Below are 15804 nucleotides of genomic sequence, written 5' to 3' on the forward strand. Positions count from 1 at the left end.
GCACTCTATAGATGGAGTCAAGAGACTGATTATATTCATATATGCTAATACCGGGAGATTTATGGATCAGGGCTCGGTGTAAGTGGATTACAGATATTGAGTTTCCGGAGGGAGCGTATTATAGAGGAGGGGTCCGCTGGATGCTAGAAGCATTACAGATGCACTGGTTGTCCCTGTAAGGGTTAATCACACGTAGTGAATGTTGTGGCTGTATACACAGCAGTCGCTGTATATCTATGTAGCACTGATCACAATGAGCAGGGACTGGTGTGGTATAAGGTGTAATAACCTGTTGACTGTCCTGAATATCAGCCTGAGACACCTGCGATAGATATCCATTAATCTATAGACAGAGTAATGGCCTCCACATCTGCTTCCTCTCTACCTCTCATGGATAATTGATTAATTAATCAGTTGCTTAGCAACGTAATTACTACAAGTAATCATATGTGTGATAACATTAACAAAATATGACCATTTATACTGTACCCTGCCAGGTGACTAATGACAGCGCCCCCCCTCTGTTGTGGCTAAATGGCGCTCTGTAAACACCATTACACAAACCTGTTTTATGAGTGATTCCTATAATTATTGACACTTTTTGTGGGACTACGACTACATAACTGAATCGAGTGTGGGGGCAGGAAGTCACAGGTGGATAACCAATCTGTATGCAGCTCCACATACAGTAGTCAATACTATTCAACTATCCACCATTGTATGTGGTCCGTGTCACAGTTATGTGAACAGCTCTATAAACAATGCAGCTCTCTCTCCATCTCTCCCAGCATAAAATCCCAGCATCAGCCATCACATGACTAACATCCAGCCAATCTCATACATCATGTCACTACTCCATTATCTCAATATGTCTGAAGACTAAAAATCTCCAACCCCCAGGATTATCCTCACCCATCAGTATTGACAGAAAGTTGAGGGGATGTCCTGACACAATAATACCAACAATGACTGACTGTATTGACACACCCAAAATAACCTGACCTCCCTATAAGAACTGAATGCACTAAAATTTACATAACATAAGAAATTTCTTTATTAGGAGACTTTATGGAATTTGTAGAATTACATTCAGTTCTGTTATGAATAAGGAATAGAATATAAGTACTAAGTCATGCACTCAACAGCTCACATCTTAAAGTAAAACTCCAGACCATACAGTACTATTACCAAGGCACACACCATCAAGGGGTGATACTGTAAGATACTGCTCAGAGGTCACTACTGCCTATTCAACAAAAGTCCTTTGCTAAATATATGTACTATAATACTGCTCCTATGTACAAGAATATAATACTATAATACTGCCCCCTATGTACAAGAATATAATACTGCTTCTATATATAAGAATATAACTACTATAATACTGCTCCTATGTACTAGAATATAATACTGTCTGCTTATGTACAAGAATATAACTACTATAATACTGCCCCTATGTACAAGAATATAACTACTACAATACTGCCCCTATGTACAAGAATATAACTACTATAATACTGCTCCTATGTACAAGAATATAACTACTATAATACTGCTCCTATGTACAAGAATATAACTACTATAATACTGCTCCTATGTACAAGAATATAACTACAATAATACTGCTCCTATGTACAAGAATATAACTACTATAATACTGCTCCTATGTACAAGAATATAACTACTATAATACTGCCTCCTAGGTACAAGAATATAACTACTATAATACTTCCCCTATTCACAAGAATATAACTACTATAATACTACTCTCATGTACAAGAATATAACTACTATAATACTGCCCATATGTACAAGAATATAACTACTATAATACTGCCTCCTAGGTACAAGAATATAACTACTATAATACTTCCCCTATTCACAAGAATATAACTACTATAATACTACTCTCATGTACAAGAATATAACTACTATAATACTGCTCCTATGTACAAGAATATAACTACTATAATACTGCTCCTATGTACAAGAATATAACTACTATAATACTGCCCATATGTACAAGAATATAACTACTATAATACTGCCCCCTATGTACAAGAATATAACTAGTATAATACTGCTCCTATGTACAAGAATATAACTAGTATAATACTACTCCTATGTACAAGAATATAACTACTATAATACTGCCCCCTATGTACAAGAATATAACTACTATAATACTGCTCCTATGTACAAGAATATAACTACTATAATACTGCTCCTATGTACAAGAATATAACTACTATAATACTGCTCCTACGTACAAGAATATAACTACTATAATACTGCTCCTATGTACAAGAATATAACTACTATAATACTACTCCTATGTACAAGAATATAACTACTATAATACTGCCCTATTGATGTTCTACTTAATATACTAATATTATTCCATACCCATGACAGTCTATGTAGTGTACATGTCCCATATAGAGTATTATAACCGTGTATGTTCTATACCGCCTGTATATGTACATTCTATGTAATAATAACTTATGTTATACAATTACTGCAGGTAACAGGTATATAAGTTTAGTCTGGAGTTTCACTTTAGCCCGGCACAGTTTCGGTTGTACGCGTCCGCTCCTATAACATTTCATCTCACTTTACTGTCACTGCAATTCTCGATATTATAAATCTGGAGTGTCTTGTGCGGAGATCTCGGCGTCCTCTGTCCGCTCGGTTCTCGACTTTCAGTCTTTGCCCTTTTCAAAAGCTGAACATGTAAAATAGTCTTATCCATAGAATTGCCTCCCAGGAACCACTAAGATGTCCAACTCCTACCCGAGACATCAAAGTGTCAGACATTGCAATGGCAACTGGTTCAATGGACCGAAACCAAATACAAAACTTTGTTCTTAAAACTTTTTTATTATAGAAATGAATGTGATCACATCTCTCAAGGCCATAGTCATAGTCACCAGTGGCTGATCCAAAAAGTCAGGGGTCACCTGCTATGGTCTCTTCTTGGAGATGGGTTTATAAGATGTTTGAGATAAGAGGAAAGTACTTCCCCTCCATAATCTATTCACAGAAAGATACTGAAAGTCAGTCATTGCAGATCTTCAAGAAGGTCTCTCAAATAGTTGCGGTAAGGTCCATGATGTCTTCTACAAACTCCATTAAAGAGACTGATGCAAGCCAAGAACCTCTACCATCTCAAACTGGCTCTCCAAAGTACTAGAAGACTGTCTGGTGGGACCAGGCTCTAAGACAATGAGGTCCAGAAGAAGACGTCTCATTCACTACTTAGTACGTTGTTCTACTTATAGGTTGGGTCTCAAATACTTAAGGATGTTGTGTATAGATGGAGGATGGGCTGTCAGAATTGTCTTCTCTGGTTGCTCCAAAGAAAATCAAGCATACACTATACTAGTCTATTTCCAAAATTTGGGCCTATGATTTTTTTTTTTGGTGGCACCTACAGCTTCAGAAGCATCATACCGAAGCTCAACTGTGGAGATGTTCCTCATCTGTAACAGATCATGGATGCTTCTTATTGCCCCTTCCAGGAAACCTTGGATATGCTAGATCATGTTCCCTTAGCTTTCTTCCCTCTGACTTCTCCGCCATTCATGGAGTGCCCAGTTGTCTGGAAGAATCGGAGGGGTTACCACCTATATGTCGCACGGTCCTTTTTCCGTGTTCTTCATTTATGTGGGACACTTCTGTAGAGGCAGCGTCGAAACCAGGCTCGGCATGGGCCGCATTCACTACATGGACTTTGTTCCGACCCTTCTTCCTCAAAAGGCAGCTGAAGACCTTTTGAAACCCCTTTCGGAAGTGTTTAGACACTAAAGCATAGACAATAGGGTTGAGGCAAGAGTTGGCGTAGGCCATGCAATGAGATAATAGTCGGAAAGCATAGGTGAACTGGTTAAATGGAAAATCGCCATAGAGGTAACACATGACCACCACGTGGTGGGGAAGCCAGCAGAGGCAGAAGAGGACAGTGACGATGATGATCATCTTAGTGACTTTTCTTTTAGCTTTCTTAGATTCTGACATGTCTTCTAGAGGATCAACAGCAGTCCACAAATACTTAATGGTCCTGGTGTAAGACAGACTGACTATAAGGACAGGGATAACATATCCTACTATGAAGGTGCCGGTATCCATAATCTTCCGAGTCTGTTCCTTCCACCCAGGCATGCATATATGGCTGGTCTCAAAATCCATCAAGTCGTAATAGCTCAGATAAGGTCCAGCAAAGACCACCGAGAGACCCCATATAATAGCCAAAGTGGCAACAGCATTGCACGGGGTCCTCAGTTCTCTGGAACGTAGAGGATACCGGATGGCTAAGTATCTGAAGAAGAGACAATAAAATAGGTATTAGTGGGCTTGTCTTTATAGGATACACATTATAGAGATCGTAGAAGATAACCTTCATGAGTCCTCAGCCAACTCGTATATTCTGGGGTCAAAAAGGATCAGGAGTGACGGAATTTAACCTGCTTGGTCCGTATTCCCCCCATACTCATTAGAGGGTGATCTCAGCTACATTGGTTTGTTAGGGATCTTACTGGTACATTTGGTGCACTCGGCAGGACATTGGGGATGGCCCATCGCACTATTTGCAAGAATTTTTGAAAACTATTATTAGAGATGTAACGAGCCAGATTCATCACAAATGTTTACAAAAAATTCTAGGTTCAACCAAACATGAAATAAACTTAACTCCACCACCATTCTGGTCTTCTTCCTGGGCCATCCACATGTCTTCTGGCCCCCAGGTCACCACTGAATCATCACAATGTCATCAGTCTTTGACACTATAGCATCATGGACTGATGATGTCAGTGTTCCCCACTGATGCCCAATTATCACTGATACTTTTTTGAGGCTGGATAACCCCTTTAAGTAATTTTTTTATTTTAGCTTACACACCTGCCCTGGCCTATGATCAGGCCTCAGAGTAGAATAGTCAAATTGGTGGATTTATGCTCGAGCCCAGAAGTTTTTGAAAAATTTATAATGGACCCCACTCATTGCAGACTGGGTTGTCCATCTGTCATCCTAATATTTTGTACAAGGGACCGATGGAACGGGCCTTTCACAATGTCCTGCCAAGCACACCTAATGTACTACTGGTTCAGGCTGAACAAGCTTGGTCCAAAATGAACTTCCCAGCAAACCTCACAAATATTCAGGAACCAAATCTTGCAAGGTTTGCTCATGACTTGTTATGATACATGTAATAAATTCACATAGCCTGTAGCCAGTAAGACCTTCTGTTCCTCAAGACAAGGTCAATCTCTGTGGACGCCATAGCACTACGAATGTTTTGGTAAAACTCTCCACTAACAAGCACATTTTTCGGAGACCTACGGCCATACCTGTCAACGGACACCGCTGCCAAGGTGAAGCTGCTGGCGTACATGGTCAAGTAGATGAAGAAGTGGACAGCTTTGCACATGAAAGCTCCGAAAACCCAGTCCTCCAGGGAATAGATGGTGGCCTGGAAGGGCACGCAGAAGATGATGAAGGATACATCTGCAACGCTGAGGTTGAGGATGAAGAGGTTGGTGGTGTTGTGCGTTCTCTGCCCGCTCCTCAGTAGAACAGCCAGGACCAGACTGTTGCCCACCGTGCCCAGGAGGAAGATGAGAGAGAAGATGACCGGGACAACCACACTGGCCGGGTTAAAGAGACTGAAGTCAGATGAATTCCAGGGGCCAGCTAGGGCCGCAAAGTCCTCGTGGTCCGACATGGACCCTACTGGAGGAGCTGAAAATAAAGACATAAAAATCAATTCAATTTAAATTATCTTCCTGGATACATCAGCTCTTGTACGACAATTTTAAGTTGTCAGCCATCTTTCTACGGAGACTTGTTGCGTTATCTCCTTATAATCTCCTACTCTTCGGCCTGTATCAGTCTTTACTGTCATTTTGGAATTCTATTCAGATTTCTGAGTTATTCCTTGCATAAGAGGTACAGATCAAATTATATAATTTTACCTATAAAAGCAAAAACTGCAATTTTCAGACCTAATTGCCAACCATTTTAACGGAGGCAGAATGCAGAGAAGCCGCACAGAGATAAAATGCCAAAAAATATCATTATCTGCTGTGCGCAATCCCTTCATTACAAGGTCAGTTCAGTAGAAGCGCCCGGGATGCTGAAAGCCTCGTGCCGTACTTCTTATGCTGTAGCCCTGACATTTTACAGGCTTAATCTTGTAGAAAGGAAATTGTTATTTTTTTCTTACATTAAATTCAATCAATAATGTAAAAAAAATCTAAGCTGAAATCCGCTATCGGCTATCCGAGCACAAATACGTGAGGTTCACGCACCACAAAATGTCTGCGCAGAGGAAAGTGGAATAACGGTTAATAAAGAAAAATCTTTATTTTATTACAATCCCTTAGAGTGCCACTAGGGGGAGCTCACTGCAATTGAACTTATCCACAGCCCTTTGAACTGAGCAATGAATCTGTCTTCAGTGATCTCCCCCTAGTGGTGGCACCACATACAACATTATTGTATCATGTGACTCCAATGGATTTGAAAAATTCAGAAAAATAGAGTTCTGACTGCTATAAAATTCTGATAGAATATGTAAATACATCAAAAAATGGTGAATTTTTACAAAGATTTTTCTATTCTCAATAGAATAGAGCAAAATGCATGTATGAGGAAATGGTCCCTTTAAGTCTCGCCATAGACTGCAGCAGAGCTGAACACCCTGGTGATCACTGTACATTATCTATTGTCTATAAAGTGTAGTGCCCCCCCTACAGGTTGTAATAATCCTGCTTTACATGCATTACTATGACCTCGCTCCAGGCTACAGTGAATACGGCTTATTGAGCTATCTGTATTATAGGCCTCAGATTCAGCATGAGGTCCTCCATATAACCTGCAGTGCCCCCCCCTTATCCCCCACTCCTTGCTGGAGGCAATGGGGGGTATTATGGGGAAGCGGGATAAGTGCCGACCTCCAGCAATGAGAATACCTTCATTTCTATTCATGATCTCATGTGGCGGGGTCTCCGTACCACCCCGGCTTTATTGTACACAGCACATGCTGCGGCAGGAACGGTAACACATTTACTTTGTTATTGTTTTGCACTGCAGACAATAAGACAATCGTGGAAATAAGGAAACTATTAGGATTCTATACACTGCTTGGGTTTCTGGAGAAGTTAAGTGACAATTAATATGGCGGCTGTTACAGCTCGCACTGTCAGCTGCTTACTCAGACTCTTAAATGATAAATCTCCCTTAGCCCTGAGCAAAATCTAATGACAAGTGACATCATAGAAAATATAACCTATAAATATACAAGAGCTGGTGACATCACAGAGAATATAGCCTATAAATATATAAGAGGTGATGACATCACAGAGAATGCAGAGTATAAATATACAAGAGGTGATGACATCACAGAGAATGCAGAGTATAAATATACAAGAGGTGGTGATATCACAGAGAATATAGCCTATAAATATACAAGAGCCAGTGACATCACAGAGAATGCAGAGTATAAATATACAAGACGTGGTGACATCATAGAGAATATAGCCTATAAATATACAAGAGCCAGTGATATCACTTAGAATACAGACCATGAATATACAAGACGTGGTGACATCATAGAGAATATAGCCTATAAATATACAAGAGCCAGTGATATCACTTAGAATACAGACCATGAATATACAAGGCTGGTGACAGAACTGAAAATGCAGCTTATAAGGGTCAAGTATCAGTGATGTCAATTTACAACAGTTGGGGACATCACAGAGAAGTCAGACAATAAATTCACAGGTATTAGTGACATCATAGGGAGCTTATCAATTCACCGGAGGCAGTGACATCATAGGGGGCACATTCCATTAATTCACCGGAGGAATTCATCACTGCCTATGACATCACAAGAGCCTATAACATTACACACAATTGTAGCCTGACAACTTACAAGGACCAGTGACATCACCAAAATGCAACCTGTCAACACTAGTGAAAAAGTGATGACATCATTGATGCTGAAATGACCTCACTAACAAAACAATCCTTCAAATCAGCTAAAGTCTGAGAGATCTGAAGCTGGGCCGTCCAGGATCATGCTTATCTGCGCCTACTATGGGGCCCCACCTTCACTGAGGGGCCCATAACACAGACAATTCCCAATGGGAGCTGATGAACTTCTGTGCACTTTAGTGCCCCCTAGTGGTTGTTGCAGGCACAGAACGTCTTATCATATAAGGTATATAGCATTTAGTGTTCTGATATTTTTTATTTTATTTTTACTGTGAGATCTTTTGCTTTCTATGAGATTTGCAATTCTAATATTCTTTTCTTTGCTTTCGCTCTTGTTTTACGTCTTTCCTAGCGCAGGCAGGTATCGCTCCCTGACGCCGGCTGCCATGATGTCGATGACAGCGCCGCTATAAAGTGCTAATTAACCATCAACACATTCACATTTTACAACCTACACAAAGGGCTGAATACATTTGCAATATTTGCCTTGACATCAGGCACAGATCTTGACTTCTAGTACGTGTTATGCTCCAGTCACCTCCAGAGCTGCATTCACAATTAGGCTTGAATGTAGACTGCAGTTTACCTACACCTTACTCTCTCCTCTCCACTTAGATCTACTTGTTACCCTCATCAGAGTTCCTTGGTCACAGAAAGCCAGGATAAGTTTGAGTACAGCTCTGGATGTGACTAGAGTAGAGGTTTAGGTTTTATGTGTCAGTGCACGACTACGCAGATTGTCAAGTTAGGAGCTGAAATCTGTAACTCAGGTATGCCAGGGTGACACGAGATTGTTATATAACCCGTTTCCCCATGATATGGCACAAAAGTTGCCAGCCATTTCCATTAATTCCACCCCTGGGGCGGCGATAATGAGCTGAAGAATTGTTAACCTGTCTCTTGTTCAAATCAATTAGCAGAAGTCAACACCACCCAGGCAGCGCCAAACCCTGCCATGTCACACTACCGCCTGAACCTCACACATACACATCTGTGCCAGTCCTACTGCCTTGTGTCAGGTGAAAGGAGCTGCCAACTTATCCACAGCAACCATTACAGTCCAGGAAAACAAGGGGGCGCCACTGCCACCTGCAAGCACAGAGCAGTAGTAGAGGGGTGACCTACAGACCCACTGATCCAGACGGCAAATGTAGTGCTCACCTATGTGACCCGCTCTATACTACCGCTATAGAGAGACCATATCTATAGTGATCATCTAAGAAACCAACTTCTCAGGAGTATAATACACATCTACTCCAGACTACGCTATTACACAGGGGCAGTATAATAGTAGTTATATTCTTGTACATAGGGCAGTATTATAGTAGTTATATTCTTGTACATAGGAGGCAGTATTATAGTAGTTATATTCTTGTACATAGGAGCAGTATTATAGTAGTTATATTCTTGTACATAGGAGTAGTATTATAGTAGTTATATTCTTGTACATAGGAGCAGTATTATAGTAGTTATATTCTTGTACATAGGAGTAGTATTATAGTAGTTATATTCTTGTACTTAGAGGGCAGTATTATAGTAGTTATATTCTTGTACATAGGGGGCAGTATTATAGTAGTTATATTCTTGTACATAGGGGGCAGTATTATAGTAGTTATATTCTTGTACATAGGAGCAGTATTATAGTAGTTATATTCTTGTACTTAGAGGGCAGTATTATAGTAGTTATATTCTTGTACATAGGAGCAGTATTATAGTAGTTATATTCTTGTACTTAGAGGGCAGTATTATAGTAGTTATATTCTTGTACATAGGAGCAGTATTATAGTAGTTATATTCTTGTACTTAGAGGGAAGTATTATAGTAGTTATATTCTTGTACATAGGAGCAGTATTATAGTAGTTATATTCTTGTACATAGGAGCAGTATTATAGTAGTTATATTCTTGTACATAGGGGGCAGTATTATAGTAGTTATATTCTTGTACTTAGAGGGAAGTATTATAGTAGTTATATTCTTGTACATAGGGGGCAGTATTATAGTAGTTATATTCTTGTACATAGGAGCAGTATTATAGTAGTTATATTCTTGTACATAGGAGTAGTATTATAGTAGTTATATTCTTGTACTTAGAGGGCAGTATTATAGTAGTTATATTCTTGTACATAGGGGGCAGTATTATAGTAGTTATATTCTTGTACATAGGGGGCAGTATTATAGTAGTTATATTCTTGTACATAGGAGCAGTATTATAGTAGTTATATTCTTGTACTTAGAGGGCAGTATTATAGTAGTTATATTCTTGTACATAGGAGCAGTATTATAGTAGTTATATTCTTGTACTTAGAGGGCAGTATTATAGTAGTTATATTCTTGTACATAGGAGCAGTATTATAGTAGTTATATTCTTGTACTTAGAGGGAAGTATTATAGTAGTTATATTCTTGTACATAGGAGCAGTATTATAGTAGTTATATTCTTGTACATAGGAGCAGTATTATAGTAGTTATATTCTTGTACATAGGGGGCAGTATTATAGTAGTTATATTCTTGTACTTAGAGGGAAGTATTATAGTAGTTATATTCTTGTACATAGGGGGCAGTATTATAGTAGTTATATTCTTGTACATAGGAGCAGTATTATAGTAGTTATATTCTTGTACATAGGAGCAGTATTATAGTAGTTATATTCTTGTACATAGGAGGTAGTATTATAGTAGTTATATTCTTGTACATAGGAGGTAGTATTATAGTAGTTATATTCTTGTACATAGGAGCAGTATTATAGTAGTTATATTCTTGTACTTAGAGGGCAGTATTATAGTAGTTATATTCTTGTACTTAGAGGGCAGTATTATAGTAGTTATATTCTTGTACTTAGAGGGCAGTATTATAGTAGTTATATTCTTGTACATAGAAGCAGTATTATAGTAGTTATATTCCTGAGACATATGAGAAGTTTTAAACAGTTATATATAAGACATATGATGTATAGACTATTGCTATTACCTACTCGTATCTTGAGATTTTCCCTTATATCATCACTTCCTCACAGTCCTGTCCTGCAGAGCTTACAATCTAATGTACAGACTGCTGTGCTATGTATTCTTCGCCTGGTTTCTGCTTACCTATTCCTATAGACATCTTCCTCCTTTCGCCTTTCATCCCTCCTACCAGATCTCCTCATGAATTGACCTCATGGTCAGAAAGTTGAGATAGTTTTAGTAGATGTGACATTGGGTCTATACAGAAGCACATGGAGGTGCTGTCAGGAGATGACACTGAGGGTGACTACCAATGAAAAGTCTGTGCCCCCCTGCTCCAGATAGTACCCGCAGGAGATGACCTTGCACTAAACATCTCATAGAGTGGGCACATGTGTGCACTTACCCATCCACTGATGCTATATGTGCCGGGGACTTATGCACATTCCATAGTGGTTGTCAGTCTCCTGGCTGGGCTGTGGTGCTCGGTGTCTCCGCACACTTCTGTTACTGCTCCTGCCCGCTTTTCCTAGTAATAGATGTGACTGCTCCTCCTCTGCCTGCCAGGCACACAGGCACAGCCCCTCATAGTGCGAGTATATAGAGGGGGGGCGCTCCGACACAAAGAAACAAAAAGGGGGTTATATTAAGAATCATCAGCAATCGACATGATGATAAGTGAGCCTCTCATTAACCGCAGATATAAGTCGAAAATCTGTGAGTGGACCATTAACTGCACAATGAGATGCCGCAACTTCCTAATAGACTTTGTGTTCCCATCAGTGTTACCATCTCTGCTTGCTGACAGTGAATGGGATTGTTCTTATGTACAGACCTAAAGCTTCATACAGCAGAGGGTCATGACAATCCCAGTCTGATAGATTGTTGCTGTATTTACAGATTGTAGTAAAGACAACATATAGATGTGCGCTGGTCATGTGCGCACGCTTGCAGATTCTTCTGCTTAAAGGGATTCTATCATTAGAATCCCTTCTTCAACTAAGACCACATCAGAATAGCCTTAAGAAAGTCTATTCCTCTCCTACCTTTATTATTCTGATCTACGCTGCCATCTTCGTGTTATTTCATTTTTCGCCATATGCAAATGAGTGTTCAGAAAGCAAAGGTGTCATCCCCTGTTCTGTCCGAAGACTCTCCAGTGATGCCTCCAACTTCTTCTCCTCTTCACCATGTCAATGGCCACATCTTCAGCCGAAAGAGCCAACGGTGCATGTCTGTCGGTCATTTTCCTGTGGCCTCTTACATGTGCGACCCTTCGGCCACAGGAAAATGGCCGACGGGCATGTGCAGTCTGCTTTTTGAGCTGGACGCGGCCGATGACACGTTGAAGAGACGGTCGGGAGGCGTACATAGGCCTGTATTGGAGCTGTATACAGAAAACAAGACATTTTTAACCAAGGCTATATACAAAGTTGCTTTGTTTTATATTTAAATGAATGGGAGCAATATATAAATAGTTGCAAAAGTCTTCATACCCCCTAATAGTTACAATGTGACGCTTATAATATGATGGCGATGATTGCTCCCTTGTTTAACCCCTCGCTACCTCTCAGTGGCTGCCCCTCTGCCAGTCTGTAGTCTATACGGTGTCTCTAATATCCCTACATTCATTCCTGACTCTATACAATCGTCATGGGTTTACAGTGCGGGGGAGGGACCCCTGTGCAGAACATACCGTATGTACACAGAAAATGTATCTACCCATATATAATAGAGTACGTGAAAGAAAAATAGATGAATAGGCGATCACAGTGCGGGAGCGTAATAAGAGCAGCGGCGGAGATCAATGTCATATGTATGAGTATAGAGGTCTCAGGAGATAAAGTAAGGATTATGGGGGGGGGGCAGATTTACTTTCTATTCACCTGTCCTACAGTCAGCCTCTCCTGCTCCTGAAATGGCTGATAACAGAGAGCAATAGATTGATAACCACTAGTCTATAGGTCCGGTATGTAGTCATGACCTCTTGCCTATGTATATTCCCCATCACTGTATACACTGGTGATATGCGCCCCCTGTTGGTACGGATTGTCCTGGCTCTTCATGAGTCCTCACGTCATACAGATAGTGATGAACATGTGCCAGGAAACTTATTAACACATTGGTGCAGACAAGAGAGAATTCTCTTAAATCCTTGTATCATTAGCATAGATATGAGAAAATGCTAAACGTGACATTACTGAGAGGGCACAGGAGGGGCACTGGCGGGTGTCAAAGATGGGAACAACGTGTCCGCACTGGGGTGTGACAACTTTACAGCTTAAAGAGAAGTTACTACCAAATCCAAAAGTCTGATAGGGTCAGATCTAGAGCTTGAGATAGGACGGAGCAAGTAGTCCTTACAAGATACAGGAGACTCCTAGAACCTGCTGGTCAGGAAACAGAAATATCTGGGATCTAGTGGGTCAGTTAGGGCGTGGGACCTTAAAGAATCTGTGTGTATTACCTAAATATGATGGGGGGAGACCTAGAACTTCACTAATGATCAAGATTAAGATACCTAGAACTTCACTGCTGATCAGTATAGAAAGACCTAGGCCACTACTGACAAAGCTAGAGAGGTCTAGAACTTTACTGCTGATCAGGATATAGAGACCTAGAACTTCACTGCTGATAAGGAAACACTTAGACCACTGCTGAGAAAAATAGAGAGGTCTAGAACTTTACTGCTGATCAGGATAGAAAGACCTAGAACTTCACTGCCGATAAGGAAACACTTAGACCACTGCTGATAACACTAGAGAGGTCTAGAACTTTCCTACTGATCAAGATAAAGATACCTAGAACTTCACTGCTGATCAGTATAGAAAGACCTAAGCTACTGCTGATAAAGCTACAGAGGTCTAGAACTTTACCACTGATCAGGATAGAGAGACCTAAAACTTCAGGAGACCAGAAGATGCCCAGAGAACAGACAGGACACCGAAGGCAGATCTCCAGAAAGGTGATGACAGGTGAGTACACCTCCTTAGGACCTACCTACTATAATTGTACTCCGGGGTACTAAGAAACCCCAGAGGTGAACAATAAAAATTTTGTTGGCAAACCCTAAAAATCTTGGGTTTTGCCAAACCTGAACTTTTTGGAAAGCTAATAGCAAAAGCCAGCATTCGTTCCTGGCTTACACATGATGGACACCAGGAGCTGCCCTCTCCACACACCCCTCTGCTATATAATGGTTCTGTCACAGTTACATCGTGGTGTCCGCCACTTTGATGAGAACTATAGTGCCGCATGCTGTGTTTTTCCTCCCATCAAATCTGACAGAACTGATGATGGAGACTTATTTTGCTCACATTTATTTTCCTTGGAGGAACTCAGATTCTCAAAGGGGTATGAGGCTATAAAAGGTCAAGACACACTGATCTATAAGATAAAGTTACAACCAACCAGGATCTGGAAACCTAGAACCTCAACTACTGCTGCCTGAGACCAGAAGATCTTGATTGTATTTGATCGGGCAAGAAGGTCACTTACTTATGAACAATACCAGATCTAGAATGCTCAATGCTGGTCAAGATCTGGTCAAATGAAACCTTGTCACTTGCCTGGTAGATCCAAATTCAAATTCCTTCAGACCAGGAGGTGTCAATATAGACCTAGAACCCAGGAATCCAAACATTCAACTATAACTGACCTAGACATCTACAAACACAATACCTACAAATCAGGACCTGCAAACCGACTACCATAAGTACTACTAATCCCTAAAGTCGAGAACATCACTCGCTGGTGACATTGACTTGGAGATGCACAAGAACCTTGTGTCCTGCAAGGCTAGAGATTGTAGACCCAGAACCCCATTGACTTTTCAAGGTTAGATGTCCAAGAACCAAGTTCTTGGGAATTCAGGTCTCTTCTTACTTGGACTTGGAGCCATATTACTTTAGAAGGACATTGTTTTTTATGTTTGTATCCTCCCCTGCGTCTCCGATTGTTATACTCTGGGGCCAGAAAAGACCCCAGAGTATAATAATTGTACATGGGTGGTCCACAATGGGGCATCATACTGTTTGCAGGGGCCACTATGCGGCATAATACTGTGTGCAGGGGCCACTGAGGGACATAATACTGTGTGCAGGGGCCACTATGGGACATAATACTGTGTGCAGGGGCCACTGAGGGACATAATACTGTGTGCAGGGGCCACTGAGGGACATAATACTGTGCGTAGGGGCCACTATGGGACATAATACTGTGTGCAGGGGCCACTATAGGGCCATAATACTGTGTGCAGGGCCACTATGGCACATAATAGTGTGTGCAGGGGCCACTATGGGACATTATACTGTGTGCAGGAGCCACTATGGGACATAATACTGTGTGCAGGGGCCACTATGGAGCATAATACTGTGTGCAGGGGCCACTATAGGGCCATAATACTGTGTGCAGGGGCCACTATGGAGCATAATACTGTGTGCAGGGGCCACTATAGGGCCATAATACTGTGCGCAGGGCCACTATGGCGCATAATAGTGTGTGCAGGGGGGAAGGTCGGTCGATCGATCGCTTGGGGTCTTCAGTGGGGGAATCGGTCAGAGGAGGTGGACGTTTGGTCGATCGGGAAGGGGGGGGGTTAATTATTCCAGAGTTCCCCCTATAATTTTTTTTCCCAATTTAAGCACTGTTTGTAAGGGGGTCTCATTTCTTGGGGTCTCCTCTAGGTTCTTCCTTGTAAGAAGCCCTCTACAGACACTATCTAGAGCAATCCTCCTTCCCCTCTCTCCTTCCAGCGGTTCTAGATCACAGTAAATTGCTTTTTCCACTGAGATCTTAAATTAATCTTTCAGATTAGTCAGGAAATCGATGCTGAACCTGTGAATGTCCCATCTCAGGTGTCTGC

The 15804-nt window shown here is 41.0% G+C and overlaps 1 protein-coding gene across 1 annotated transcript; it reads right to left on the reverse strand.

Moving 5' to 3' along the window:
- Positions 1–3551: 3551 nt before the first annotated feature.
- Positions 3552–5722, reverse strand: LOC142216222 (galanin receptor 2b-like). Its single transcript, XM_075283890.1, has 2 exons — positions 5349–5722; positions 3552–4318 (listed from the first exon to the last, which is right to left on the reverse strand). Exons 1-2 carry the CDS (start codon positions 5720–5722, stop codon positions 3583–3585), a joined length of 1110 nt encoding a protein of 369 aa, XP_075139991.1. The 3' UTR covers positions 3552–3582.
- Positions 5723–15804: the final 10082 nt, after the last annotated feature.

The sequence above is a fragment of the Leptodactylus fuscus genome, chromosome 8 (assembly GCF_031893055.1).
Source record: "Leptodactylus fuscus isolate aLepFus1 chromosome 8, aLepFus1.hap2, whole genome shotgun sequence".
Classification (NCBI taxonomy): Eukaryota; Metazoa; Chordata; class Amphibia; order Anura; family Leptodactylidae; genus Leptodactylus; species Leptodactylus fuscus.